Below are 13,498 nucleotides of genomic sequence, written 5' to 3' on the forward strand. Positions count from 1 at the left end.
TCCACACCCTATGGTCGTATGTACTAGATTGAGGCAGAGTAAAAAATATAAACTCTTAGAATTAAGGTTGGCAATTAGGAAGTATCTGCGGTTTGAATAAATGAGGCGAACATCTTTTCCAACTGTGCTTGAACGACTCTATGCACAGTATATCAGGGATGATTATATAACTTTAATGCCCCCAAGCATAATGGTGGTTGGTCTATTATGATAAGGTTTTTCTTTTTTTTTTTCGGGTTCAAATTCTTTTCTATTTCTATTTACTTTGGGCTGTCCAACTACTGTCTGGAAGCTTGGTCACTGGTTTAGCCCGCCGCAGATGAGGCGATATCATAAATAGTAATAAACCAAGTCAGTGTCAACTAACCCGCGCTAATGGCCATTCAAGTCTCACAATCTGATTGGTGAAACTAGAGTCCTAGGGATTTTTGTGATCGGCAAGAATGGCTTATATAGGTACCTTGTCTGCTGCTCGTCTAGCATTACTTGTCGAGTCTTGAAACGGCAGGGAAAAGGAACAAAAATGGCGTCCATTCTCAGCACCCCTCCAGAGATCCTGCACCCAGTACTTGCATCTCTATCACCCAGCGACCTTTATGCAGTATGCCTTACACATCGATACTTGCGCTCTCTTGCCGAGCCATTCCTCTACTCCCATATTCAGTGGACATGGACAAACTCTCAGAACCCCCCAATCACTCGGTTCTTGCGCAGCATCGTGCAGAGGCCCGAGCTCGCCAGCTATGTCCGTGTTGTCATCCTCAACGGAAACACTTTCGAGCGCGAATGGCGTGACTATCAACACGAAAGTCCCAGACTCCCAGTCACTGAGTTTGCCTTGGACGAGCTGGTGGAATGTATCGAGAAGACTCAAGTTCCCTACGCCGAGCAATGGATCCAAGAATTGCGCGTTGGGACGATGGACGCGTTTCTAGCGCTTTTATTATCTCAGCTCCCCAATCTGGCGTGTCTCTACCTGGCCAAGAACTTTGCCCGAGAGAGCCGCTTGATGGGCATGATGCTTCGCTCCGCCCTCTGTGATAGATTCCAAGATCATCATCTTCCCTCCTTTACTCGTCTTAAAGATGTGACAGCTGTGTATCCTGGCCTTGGTTTGGAAATTCGTGAGTACACGGAAATGAGGAACACTGCAGACGTCCTCCCCCTCTTCTACTTGCCGTCAGTTGAACGAATCAGAACTTTGGTCGATAACCCTTCCACTGCTTTCATCTGGCCCGGGGAATGCCCACCAAATCCATCAAGACTTGTGTCGCTCGACTTGACCATGTTGCGCGAAGGGCCTCTCGGTCAAGTGTTATCAGTCACACGAGGGCTTCAGAAGCTTAGATGGGATTGGTATTACCGCCCGGATCTTCAAGATCGTTTTGTCACGGATATTATCGATTTAAATCAAATTGCTGCGGATTTATCTCACATTCAAGAGACTTTGACCGACTTGACTATCACGGCAGGGTCAGACGTCTCACAGGCAGATCCTGAAAAACCGGAGCTCACATTCCGCGGGTCTTTCACTCCTTTTCGAGGACTCGATGAGCTGAAAAGATTGGAGGTTCCGATGGCATTTCTGCTTGGATTTGCTCCGTGGGAGCCAAATGTGGTTTCCCTCGAGGAAGCACTATCGAAAAACATAGAGTGGCTGACTATCACGGACGATCTATGCTTGCAGCAGGAATGGGAATGGTCATATGAAAGTGAATACCTATCGAGGGTTGTTGGATCATGGCTACAAGACTGGAAGGAATTCACCCCTCGCCTCCGAGGATTCTGTCTGTTGGGAAAAGTGTTCAGAGTGCGAGATTGGGACCCTGCAATGATACAGGGGTTCAGAGACATCGGGGCTCAGACGGGCATTCAGGTTGAGATAATTGAAGACGGAAGAGCCAAGGTGGCCGGTCAAATGGTACAGTTCTAATTAGATATCTCTCATGGCAGATCAAACGCTCTGGGTTCACCCCCGCATAACTGAATTTGCTCCGCAAGAATCGGGCCTCCTGCAAGGTCTGCCAGCGTGTAGGGCTCCGACGGCGTCTGTTTATCAAAGACCCTAAGACCCTAAGACCCTGGTTTTGGGTGAACAGATTGCAACCCCAAGAGTCCTGTAGCTTTGTTAGCCGGGAAAGACAGACTCATAAGAACATCAGATACCTACCGTGCGGTCAGTTCCACATGGATCGATCTTCTCCCATACACTTCCCACTTTGACCCATGTCCCCACTCTTGCTTTTCTATCTTGCAGGTTATTGTTGACTTTATAGTATAGATGGGCTGCCATAGCCTCCGCACAATTCCCCTTATTCTTGTGTCTTTGCGTGGTGTTTCTCCATGCCATCTGACATTGCTGAAGACTTTGGGCGACTTCAGTGTTTCCGCCTTGGAAGTCATAGGAGAAAGAACCCGCGCCCTTCATCGAGGAGGCCAAGATGGTCTCATTACCCCAGGCCAAAACCCCCATGGCCGTGGGCTCTGCTTTCACAATAATACAAAACCGCTTCCAGTTCCGAATCTCATTCCTTGAGTCGACCAAATCATGTGTAGTAACGAATTCGTCGGCAGCTCGATGGAGTTTGATTTGATTGACACTTGTGGCGTTTTCAGTTCTGTATGCCGTGGGTATTAGCTACCCAGTGAGGGGAATGGATTAAATTGCGGGACTTGATGCTAACTCACCCAAGATCACGACCCACCGCAGTGATATTCCTCTCGACCCTAGTATCAAATTCCATAACTTAATTAAAGGACGAGGCACTAACCTCCAGATGCAATGCAGTGGTATGAGTCCCTTGGTATAGACACGGAGACAGTTGCGGACAATGACAAGGGAGGTTTTCTCATGGTGGGCTCCTGCATGTTGTGCACGCGCCCGCAGTGAGCATTGCCAAGCCAAACAAGCCACACTCTTCCTTGTAAGTTGTACTCTGAGGCAACCTCCATCCGAGTTTACCAGTAATTGGTCGCCTTGTTTTATACCCAAGGGTAGTGACCAGTAACCACCTAGTCGAGACGAATGCCCCACAGTATTTCTTTGTTCAAGCCAACACTCTTCCATAGTTCCACCTGATGATTTTTATTTATCAGTCATGATTCAAGACCCTGTTTAGCCCCGTCGAGACGAGTTTATTTATAGACTCCCCGCGAAGGCTCCATGGCATGCATTGACAAGTCACTATAGTCATGTGATCGGCAGTTTCCCCGCAACGGAGTTTCTTATACACCCTCCCTTCCTCCTTCTTCTCCCTGTCATGGGAGCATTCCTCGGGCAGGACGGTCAACATCATCCTGATCTATCGCAACAAACATAGCATACTTGTCTCCCCCCTCCATCTAGTTCCAATCCTCTCACATCTTTGATCTTTGTATTCTCTATTGATGACTACAACGACCATGGAACACGTAAGAAACGCAGCATCCTCAGTGGTTACTTTCGGACGAACTGTTGCTCAAGAACATCCAACCTCCCTAGCCATTGGTAGCACAGGGCTTGCACTGGCTGCAGCCCCTATCACTGGCCCTGCAATATTAGGTGCCGTTGGTTTCAGTGCTACAGGGCCTGTTGCGGCTTCTCTTGCTGCGGCATGGCAGTCTTCACTGGGGGCTGTTCAAGCAGGGAGCCTTTTCGCTACCCTGCAGGGGGCTGCAATGGGAGGCGCTGCTTCAGGGGCATTTACAACAGCTTCAAATGTTGGGTTTGCAATGGTGGGGTCCGCAGCAATGGGAACACAGTTGATTAATAAAAAAGAAGTTTCGGGGAAGCATGATAATGAAGAAGATAATAACACAAAAAATCATGGTATTCTCTCCCACGAAACTGCTTGCTTGCATGTTACACCAGGCTAACATGAATAAGAAGAAAGCCAGCCAGCTGAAGATAACAAACACAAGATAAACAACCGACAGATTCCTGATATGGATAACTGTCTAGACACAGAGTTTACAAGAATGCTTAAGATTGACATGTCTTGAGTATGGTACCACTGCTGATATTCTTGTCCGAATGACTCCTTGATATGCTCCCTCAGAGTTGTGATTGTATAGGGGTCCATGATCATTCACAATGTGACATTCTCCTGAGGTTATATACTAAGGCGACAAACAATAAGAAGTGGTGCTTTTCTTAGTCTGGCAGATCTTGAGTAAAGGTAGTTGCGGCCTGTAGGGCCATGAAAATGGAGGTGAAAGTATTTAATGAGGTCCGTGCTCTCGCCCGGGGGGATGGTTCAGCGGGGTGGTGGTTCGGCCCATCCCCGGTCCCGCCTAGACAACTACAATCATGGGGGCAAAAAGAGGGGCGGTGACCACTGATACCCTCTCCTACGGCTCACCACTAGAGTGTCACTCGGTGCGGTTTGTAGATGACAATCTACTTATTAGTTATCATCAGACCATTGGATTATTTCTTAATTAATATGATTAGTACAGTTACTGTGTAAGACCTCGGGTTTATTCAACCCTGCTAATAGTTGGGACTAAGGTCTTTCTAACTCAAGTCACCTAGTGTCTTGACACGAGATAGCCAGGATCAACATTCGATCACATAGTTTCCCCCAATTTATGGCCCAAAAATTACATCAGAGGAATTCATTCCGAACACGAGCACCCTAAATAGAGGTCACAATAACCGCCAAGGCTCACAGCCACGAACCATCTCGCGACGCCTGGGTCTCGCTAGGAACCCCATATAGGAACCTAATCGTAGTAGTATTAGTAGTGATAGTAGTAGTAGTAGTTCTCATTCTCCTGTCCTAGCTTACTCTAACTAGATGGTAGCCATGCAGGGTTGGGCGGCGCGTAGTGCTGCCCAGAAAAACATACCCGCAGGCCCGCGCAGGTAACGTGTTTCCCAACCGAGTCTCCCACCCGACCGAGCCGCCCACCCTGTATTGCATATAAAATGCCCATTTTTATACTCATGTATCTCAACAACCAGTAAATTTTAAGAGATAAGATTAAAAACATAGCTTTTTAAAGTACTATATTTACTATATATAAAGTTATAGCCTGTTAAAATAGATAATTCTATAGGCAATATAAATTACATATGTATTTTTTGTATTTTATTATATCTACTATACTAAATACAGGGTGGGCGACTCGGTTGGAAAACAAGAAGCATCAAGGGATCCTAGGGTCTTGACACTTTTACTCACAAAGTGGTAACAACTAAAGGGCTTATGCATTATTTAATCACATTCATAATAGCGGCTTAGGTACAGCTAAGCATATGGGAAGCCCTGTTCTCCACATTCTATGTTTGTATGTGTTTGGAAGAGGTCAATTCGAGAAATATATAGCCGTTATACTAATTTCCTCTGCCTGTCATGGACGGCTTATTGCTGTGAAGGATGTTATATATTCTTTTTATGTTATGTCTTGTAAGTATGTTAGCATTTACTAAGAGTTTATTGATATTATATCGCACACTAGAGAGTTCATGTACCTCAGTAGCCAAGAATCGACTATGTTGCGCTTTCTGCTCAGCATTCCGTGCACTATATATATCTTGATATGCTCTCGCGGTATACACAGTTCATACCTACCATACGACTTGGTAATGCTACAAGTCAATAAGATAGATCCACTGTACTTGTTTACATACGGTAGAGTTCTCCTTCTACTTCGTGCGTGGATTCAACAGTCGTTTGAATGTTGCAGGTTCGGCATATGCTCTTCTGCGACGTAGTACTCCACAGAAGTAGCATTATTGCCCGAGAAGATCTGTCTGCTTGGCCCAACTTTCCGGGCTGTATGAACGTACTTAATTATTAAGTACGGAGTCCATAGAACGCATTTAGATTGTACATCATCTATGACCAGCCTGGTTTTATTTGATAAGTCATGACCATAAAGGTAGCTCAGATGAGCTCAGGATAATCGAAGATCTGACTCAGATCTGATAATCGTCAAACCAGGATCAGGTTTTGAAACTGAAGATTTTTATATTTCATCGGGCAAGATGGCCGAGCGGTCTAAGGCGTTGGATTCAAGCGAAAGCTTCTACCAGAACACTGGAAATCCCAATACTCCCAGAGTGCGTGGGTTCGAATCCCACTCTTGTCATGACTTTTTTTTTTCATCCCAAATATATTTGGGACAAAGATCGATCACCAGCTGGGTGTGTTTGTATTTTATAGCATAAATAGAGAATGCCTGCATGCCTTCAAGACCAGATAGTTGACGTTTGGTTCTTGATCAGAGTGTATCTAGCTTTGCTGTTACCTCCCACTACCTATCTGCGGAGATGACTGGGATTCTAGAACTCCAGCAGAATGTGTCAAAACCGGGTTCGGCATCCCGATTATAGATGATCGGGGAGACTAGTCGGAGATTTCCCCCGATTATCTTCAAACCTCGGAGGATGTTACCATGGATGGCACAAAAGTGGCAACCTGGGCCGAGGTAAATCAAGACTAATCCTTCAATATGTAGACTGATTTGCTGAACGCTCGGCCACAGCAGGCCCTTTCCCTTTTGATCTTAGTCTTTCTGATACAATTAAAATAATACACCGCGGGTGAACTTCTCCTTGCATTTTCTCTCGTTGTCAGTCTTGTTCGTTCTCTCTCTTCTTTTCTTTTCCTTTGTTTCTATTTCTCCTTTATCGTTATTATTTTCTTCTTCTTGCATCAGATTGCTTGCATAGCCTTGCAAACCTCGTGATACATCGATCTATATATTTCAGCATGGAATTCGTTCACTCCCTCGCCGGTTCGCTCTGGAGCTCGGTCAGTTTCTGGAAAGCCGTCGCGATCGGCTTTGCATTGTTCAACCTCAAAAATCTTCCTCTAGTCTGGCATGTAAGAAAACCCAAGCCTCGCTCCATTTTCATAAAAACAAAATCTTTGGTATACTAACATACATTTTTCAGATTCGCGTGTACCGCTACTTCTTCAAACATGGCTACCTCATCAACCCCGCCGTGAAACCGCCTCCGTCCCCGAGCTCGTCCTTCCTCGAGCCCAAGAGCATCTTCACGCGCGCCCCGATCATGGAACTCGACTCCAACATGCACAAGTCCAACTCGACCTACTTCTCCGATCTGGACGTCTCCCGTACAGCACTCATCTCCTCAGTCCTCATGAAAGGAGTCTCGTTCCTCGAAAAACAGCTCAAAGAAGACGGCAAGAAGGGCGTGCTGGGATTTATCCTGGGCAGTGTGTACACAAACTTCAAGCGCGAGATCCCTCCCTACATGAAGTACGAGGTGCAGTCGCACATCGCATCCTACGACGAGAAGTGGATCTACATCGTCACGTACTTCCTGAAACCCAAGAGCGCGTCGTCAAAGAAGAAGGAGGAGACAGAGGAGCAGCGCCAGAAGAGGGTGCTGGCGCTGGCTATCAGCAAATATGTGCTCAAGAAGGGTCGGTATACCGTTCCGCCGAAGGACGCCTTTGAGGCCGCGGGATATGTCCCGCTTTGTCCTCCTGTTGCTGCGGTGAACGGCGACGCCAATGGCCATGCGACTGGCGTGGAGGCGAACGGGTCTGCGGTTCAGCGCAAGGAGAGTGCCTCGGGGTCCGGTTCCCGGGTGGATCACCAGGCGGAGTGGGTGAAGTTGCAAGATGAGCTTACTCGGGGGAGGGCTATAGTGCAGCCGTTCATTGACCAAGAGGAGAAACTCTTGGATGATTATATGCACAAGATGACCCTGCCTGCTTTTGCATAATGGCATGGCGTTATTTCTTGGGTAATATAATGGGCGAATACTAATTAGACCGGGATAAACCCAACGCATATAGATTAGATGAATGAGGCAGCTTTGCTTCTGTATAGTTGTTAACAATGTTATGAGTGATGTCACTGTACAATGTCAAGCTTACACGTTTGCTGCTCTTGTTTCTAGGATCTATCAGTGTATGCTAAGAGCCATCGAGCAACTGAGCTATTTGTACAATGATGCATTGGTTGGAAAGTACAAGGTGCATATCTTCACTGTGTGTAATCTACATACAATCACATATTCCATATAGATGAAGAAGTGCTAAAGGAGAGGGAAAAAGACAAATAAAAGGAAGAGAAAGACCTCATCAATAGGCAAACCAAGCACTAACAAGTGTATTTATTATATGAATCACGCATGAAACTAAATTCCGGAATGAGAAAGCAAAAAAAGAAATTCGTATTGCACTGGCCGGGAGTCGAACCCGGAGCTGTTCTTAGCCTTATAATGGAAGAGAACGATGTTACCGCTACACCACCAGAGCAGTTGTATGATTAATACTTTTAGTTAAGGAAACATTTTGGGAGTGCAGAATGGTGACTACGATATCCTCAGTTATCACTTGTAAATAGTATGATGCTTTAGTGGTCGGGTGGTAATAACCATCTATTACATCTGTTACATACCAATTATAATATTGGTTGATATAGTGATTAATTAGTCTACTCATCGGACTCATACTTATAAAAACGTACACAAGGTTGTATCATACAAAAACAAACAACTCATCATCAGACTCAGATCGTGCATTCCAGGCCTCTCCATCCATGACCCCATGGACATACCCAGGCCCAATGACCTGATGTCCCCCGGAGCACGGCCTCACAACAAAAGGATTCGAGCAACCAGCCAGAAGCACAACCTCATCACCCGCCTCCGCACTCCACGGCGCCATTCCGAGTAGTCCACCATCGGTGGCGAACATCCTTTTCCACAGGGTATGCATTATGCTCCCTTCCGAAGTACTGATTACGGCAGGGCTCTGAAGCTCTTGCAATGTTGACTGTATCACCGATTCACTCATAAGCGACGCCATCCCGGATGTCATCGCCAGGATCAGGGAGATAAACTTCGTCCCCATCGCCAGCTGCTCTGGAGTGATCCGATTGCTGTAACAGGTATCGTAAAAGCACGTCCGGGCAAAGACTTCGAGAAACGGCTGCCCCGTGGGATACGCATTTGTGCTTATCTCCTGCGCAATCTGTACCCAGTTTTGGATCGCAAGCGTCACAGCCTCGAACACTTGAGGCGTTGTATGTGGGGGTCCTATTGCAGGATGGTTGTTGGGGTCCGTGTCGCAGATTATCCCGACTGACTTTATCCGGCCAAGTTTTCTTCCTAGCACTCGTAGTCTTGTATTCTCCGTTGTCAAGTTATAGGTATACTTGCTTGACCCAGCTGCTTGAAAGTGCTTTGTAGTGGTGAAGGTTTTCGTCCCGTTTGGCGCGAGGAAGCCCGTTAAATTAGGCACCCATGACGGCAACCCTAAGGCCAGCCCGGAACCATCAAGCAAGCTCAAAAGCTCCAGTGACCGATCTTGTTCTATCATGCAACACGCCGCTTCGGTGTACACCTCATCCGGAGACTTTTGGTAATCCGGCTCAGGCAACCGGAACCCAAGATATTTGCAAATCCCGTAAAGCCCATAAACCTTGTCCTCGGGCCTGGTAGCGAACTTTAAATTTACACTGAGGAGAATCGAAGTCAATGTTAGGTCGGGCAGAGTTTCCCCCTCAGATATTCTGCGCACAATGTTCTGGAGGGCATAGTGTGTCTCGATATAGGACTTCCAGTGGATGTGGAGACCCGCGGGCAAGTTGGAGGCATGGCCGTATACGGACATGAAGTCAATGCCTGCGTTAAGCACCTCCATATGCACCAGCCGGTTGCCGCAGTAAAACATGGTACTTTTCGCCATGGCGACTTCCTGGAGTACCCAGGTGCGCTGAAACCAAGGTCTTCTGAACAGCGCAAATAGAAGCCCGTACGGCCGTTCCTCTGTTATACCTGCTCAGATGTCAGAGTTTGCTATTACATTTGTGGGCTAAGATGAGTGTGCTTACGGACTGCATCGGCCACCCGCCGCTCGTACCTCCTTCTCCTGAAGTTCTTGAATGGCCCAGGGGCCAGAGCAAACGTCCGCGACAGGGAAAGCGCCAGGAGGCTTCTCGCCGCGGCGTCGGATTCCGCATCACCTTCTCCGAGGTAGACGTTGACGCGACTCGCCGCGCGGTAGATTTCCGCCATCAGTTGGACCTGACCACTGCGCTCTCGAAGCGCAGCGGGGTCTCTTGACTGGTCAATACAGACGGCATCAATCCAAATTCGCCGCGTCCACTTTCCCCGCAGCATGCGCCGGATGACAGTCGCGGCGCTATGCGTGATTAACAATGTTCGTCCGTCGAGGATAATCTGCTCTGAAAGAGTCGGATCTTCCCATGTGTAGGAAAGGGCTTCGTAATCTGGAGGGTTGTCAATAAACTCCTCTGTGATCTTGCCATGAAGCACTTGAACTTCTGGATCTTTTGAAAATCGTTCAACTTCCAGAATCCGGAATGAGCGGGGCGTGCTCAATCTTTGGTATCGGTAAGGCTCGAGGACCGGGTCCATTGTTCATTCGTTCTAGACGCGACTTTTCTTTCGATTTGACGGATAGATCGCATCGGCCTATACAGACCTACTTCCCCGCGTGTGTCTACAGACTCAGTCTCTGCGTAGAAAGTAAGGACCTAGAGGTGTTCTGGTCGTGAGTCGCAGCATCATGCACCACGTGCTGCGCGGGCTCGTATTGACCCCGACCTGGGGGATGAAGTAACCACATGTAGTAAGATTCGCTTGGCAAGGACACGAATCCGTGATGAATGAATCTTCACCGTACAAGAAAAAAAATGAAGATACTAGAGGTCTTCTCGACCTTAACAATCATCATATATATCCTGCCAAGACACTCTTGTTCAAATATGAATGAGATGAGAAGTCTAGGGCTGTGATCGGTCAAAAATCCTATGAAGTCACTGGAACTGAAGACAAAGTCTAAATCTTGATTGAATCATGGAAGTTATAAAATAGAACACTATTTTCAGAATCACCTTCTTTGACATGAAAGGGAAGAGTCAATTGGTCGTTATAAGGGTCAGGGCTGAGGGACCGGCTAGTGTGAATGTCAGATCCAATGAGCGCAGGATTGATGCATCTGATTTTATCTACCTATTAGAAACAGGTTCGTCATCATAACACATCTGACTCTGTTACTTCGTAGCCTTGGCGCAAACCGGATTTCCCCAATGGGAAAAACTGAGCGCTAGGCAACACTGCCTCTGCCAAGATATGCCACATCCACCGTAAGCATGGCCCAATCGATGCACATACCATGCTAATGTGAGTCTGAGCTGGACTTTTGTTTCCAGATTGGGAACCATGTGCCGCTGTGATCCACTGGAGCTATCTTGAGTTTATCTACCTAGGGCTGGGACTGTTGACAATGTCAATCCTGATATCATCGATGTAGATCTCTAGGACGCCTAGCTGGGCTTCAATTTGATGGCGTCGAAGGAAACCATATATATATATATCTACGTATCCCTCACCTAGAATATGTGTAAAGCATCTCATTACAATATCATTCAATGTTCAATAGCATTGAGTTATTCACCATGTGGCCTCTCATTGCTGCATTTTCGCTTTTATCTTCAACCATCGTCCAAGCCCTTCCCCATACAAACAGTACTCATCACCTACCCAAAGAGTTGAAATGGCGCCCTTGCAACTTGCCATTCCCAAAAAGCTTGAAAGACCAAATCACTGTTCCCATCGATTGCGCAACTCTAAAAGTCCCTCTGGACTACACTAAGCCGAAACTTGGAAAGACGCTGGATATTCAGCTGGTAAAGGTTCATGCCACCAAGGAACCGCGCAAAGGAAGCGTCATTTTCAACCCCGGAGGCCCGAAATCTTCGGGAGTCGAGGAAGTGGTAGTAAAAGGACCCAAATATGTGGAGTGAGTAATACCATATGCTTTCAGATAGACTGGACTTTACTGACTATGGCACTAGGACGCTGGGCGGACAATTCGATGTCATTGGTTTTGATCCTCGGTAAATATACCTCTCATGTTGATAGGCCATACCTAACGCTCGTGCAGTGGAACTGGACACACTATGCCCTACATCTGCAACATGGCCGCCGCGCAGGAAAACAAAACAGAAAAGAAAACCCGCAGCACACCTGCGAGCCTCCCCCAGGACGATATGTGGAACATCCTCAAATCCAAGGCGTGGCACGACGGCGGCCTCCTAGCCACTGCCTGCCACAAGTCTCTCAAAGACACCGGCCACCTATACGGCACCGCGTTCGTCGCACGAGACATGCTTCGCATCGTCGACGCCCTGAACGAAGACGGAAAGTTGCGCTTCTGGGGCCGATCCTACAGTACAGCGCTAGGGCAAACCTTTGCCGCTATGTTCCCCGACCGCGTGGGGCGGATGCTGCTCGACAGCATCCTCCTCGCCGACGACTACTACTCAGGGTACTGGGCCGCGACGGTCGCGCAAACAGAGGCGTCTCTCGACAACTTCTTCACTGAGTGTATTGCCGCGGGACCCGAATTGTGCCCTTTTGCGAATTTCACGGGACCCGACACCAAGCCGAAGGACCTCAGCGCCGCCCTCGGCAAGGTCTTCCAGGAACTGATCGACAAGCCGATTGTCCTTCCGAAGAATTACCCGACAACAAACATACCCTGGTGGCAGCCGGGAGAGATCAAGCTCCTCGAGCAGATCAAGTACAGTATTTTCTCCACTCTTTACCAGCCCAGCTCATTCATCCCCCTGATGGCCTCCATCAGCTCAGCGCTCAGCCGCGAGTGGGATCTGTGGATGAAAGCCGGCGAAGCGGCACCGACCACCCCCTCCTCTTCACCAGAGCCAGCGTGGAATCTCCAACAGCACGCCTTCCACGGCATCGCTTGTTCTGACGCGAAGTTCCGCGCCAAGAGCCCTGAAGACATGTACAGCTTGCTGCAGTACCAGAGCAGTAAGGGGAGCTTTGCAGATGGGTTTCTGCCGCAGGTATGGCCGTGCGCGCAGTGGAAGATGGATGCAGCGGAGCGCTACGAGGGAAGCTGGAGGAATATCACTACTAGCTTCCCTATTATGCTGGCTAATAGCCCTTACGACCCGGTCACGCCAATGGCTTCTGCTTATGATGTTTCGGCTGGGTTTAAGGATAGCCGGGTTGTGGTACATGAGGGACATGGAGTGAGTTTTTCGTCTTTTTTTTTTCGCTCTCTCTTTTCTGGATTTAAATGGCAGGAATAGGGAAGGGAAATAGGCTAATGTGTCAACAGCACGGCATAATGAATCATCCTTCTGCATGCACGATCCATGCAATCAAGGAATACTTTTCGGACGGCAAGCTGCCGGAACATGGGACTAGGTGCAAGCCGGATAAGACAGGGTTCGAAGAAGGGAAAGTCAAACCGCGGTGGTGGGAGAAACTCGGAGTTTGACCGTGAGTCCGGGTGTGGGTTGGCAGCTTGATTTGAGATTAGACTGATGGTGATTTGATGATATTTACTCATGCATTGTTTTTCTTTGTGTTTTTCTTTGTGTTTTTCTTTGTTTTTTTTGTTTAATTGGTATTCTAGATTGAAGTCTTAAGTATTGATATCTAAACTAAAAAGGCATTGGGTGTCTCGCTACATATTCCCATGTTACATCTTGGTGCAGCTGCCTAATTGATGATGGGGGATCAGGGTTGCAC

At 47.7% G+C, this 13,498-nt stretch overlaps 5 protein-coding genes and 2 non-coding genes across 7 annotated transcripts; 5 read left to right on the forward strand and 2 right to left on the reverse strand.

Annotated features, from left to right (window-relative positions):
- Positions 1-523: 523 nt before the first annotated feature.
- Positions 524-1,933, forward strand: BDW47DRAFT_132712 (uncharacterized protein; the record flags this gene model as incomplete). Its single annotated transcript, XM_024817642.1, has 1 exon — positions 524-1,933. The coding sequence occupies one exon, from the start codon at positions 524-526 to the stop codon at positions 1,931-1,933; it is 1,410 nt and encodes a 469-aa protein (XP_024670532.1).
- A 1,364-nt stretch (positions 1,934-3,297) lies between these two features.
- BDW47DRAFT_108366 (interferon alpha-inducible IFI6/IFI27 family protein) lies at positions 3,298-4,256 on the forward strand. Its single transcript, XM_024813213.1, has 2 exons — positions 3,298-3,808; positions 3,869-4,256. The coding sequence occupies exons 1-2, from the start codon at positions 3,388-3,390 to the stop codon at positions 3,979-3,981; spliced, it is 534 nt and encodes a 177-aa protein (XP_024670533.1). The 5' UTR covers positions 3,298-3,387; the 3' UTR covers positions 3,982-4,256.
- A 1,709-nt stretch (positions 4,257-5,965) lies between these two features.
- BDW47DRAFT_t99 lies at positions 5,966-6,075 on the forward strand. Its single transcript has one exon. It is a non-coding gene; the product is annotated as a tRNA-Leu (tRNA).
- Positions 6,076-6,564: 489 nt separating this feature from the next.
- On the forward strand, positions 6,565-7,883 carry BDW47DRAFT_108368 (uncharacterized protein). Its single transcript, XM_024813214.1, has 2 exons — positions 6,565-6,812; positions 6,884-7,883. The coding sequence occupies exons 1-2, from the start codon at positions 6,699-6,701 to the stop codon at positions 7,682-7,684; spliced, it is 915 nt and encodes a 304-aa protein (XP_024670534.1). The 5' UTR covers positions 6,565-6,698; the 3' UTR covers positions 7,685-7,883.
- Positions 7,884-8,141: 258 nt separating this feature from the next.
- Positions 8,142-8,222, reverse strand: BDW47DRAFT_t103. Its single transcript has one exon. It is a non-coding gene; the product is annotated as a tRNA-Gly (tRNA).
- A 222-nt stretch (positions 8,223-8,444) lies between these two features.
- On the reverse strand, positions 8,445-10,567 carry BDW47DRAFT_132726 (HET domain-containing protein; the record flags this gene model as incomplete). The annotated part of the gene is made up of 2 exons (XM_024817643.1): positions 9,802-10,567; positions 8,445-9,745 (listed from the first exon to the last, which is right to left on the reverse strand). The coding sequence occupies exons 1-2, from the start codon at positions 10,346-10,348 to the stop codon at positions 8,445-8,447; spliced, it is 1,848 nt and encodes a 615-aa protein (XP_024670535.1). The 5' UTR covers positions 10,349-10,567.
- An 817-nt stretch (positions 10,568-11,384) lies between these two features.
- On the forward strand, positions 11,385-13,473 carry BDW47DRAFT_108370 (alpha/beta-hydrolase). The gene is given in 5 exon segments (XM_024813215.1): positions 11,385-11,735; positions 11,791-11,832; positions 11,880-12,993; positions 13,083-13,339; positions 13,352-13,473. The coding sequence occupies 4 exon segments, from the start codon at positions 11,392-11,394 to the stop codon at positions 13,242-13,244; spliced, it is 1,662 nt and encodes a 553-aa protein (XP_024670536.1). The 5' UTR covers positions 11,385-11,391; the 3' UTR covers positions 13,245-13,339; positions 13,352-13,473.
- Positions 13,474-13,498: the final 25 nt, after the last annotated feature.

The sequence above is a fragment of the Aspergillus candidus genome, assembly GCF_002847045.1.
Source record: "Aspergillus candidus strain CBS 102.13 unplaced genomic scaffold BDW47scaffold_34, whole genome shotgun sequence".
Taxonomy (NCBI): Eukaryota; Fungi; Ascomycota; class Eurotiomycetes; order Eurotiales; family Aspergillaceae; genus Aspergillus; species Aspergillus candidus.

Bases quoted from the DNA above. Each gene is read 5' to 3' on its own strand.
- BDW47DRAFT_108370 (XM_024813215.1), top strand. From the start codon at position 11,392: ATGTGGCCTCTCATTGCTGCATTTTCGCTTTTATCTTCAACCATCGTC. The intron at 11,736-11,790 runs GTGAGTAATACC...CTATGGCACTAG, and splicing joins AAAGGACCCAAATATGTGGA to GACGCTGGGCGGACAATTCG. The intron at 11,833-11,879 runs GTAAATATACCT...ACGCTCGTGCAG, and splicing joins GTCATTGGTTTTGATCCTCG to TGGAACTGGACACACTATGC.
- BDW47DRAFT_108368 (XM_024813214.1), top strand. From the start codon at position 6,699: ATGGAATTCGTTCACTCCCTCGCCGGTTCGCTCTGGAGCTCGGTCAGT. The intron at 6,813-6,883 runs GTAAGAAAACCC...TACATTTTTCAG, and splicing joins ATCTTCCTCTAGTCTGGCAT to ATTCGCGTGTACCGCTACTT.
- BDW47DRAFT_108366 (XM_024813213.1), top strand. From the start codon at position 3,388: ATGACTACAACGACCATGGAACACGTAAGAAACGCAGCATCCTCAGTG. The intron at 3,809-3,868 runs GTATTCTCTCCC...ATGAATAAGAAG, and splicing joins TAATAACACAAAAAATCATG to AAAGCCAGCCAGCTGAAGAT.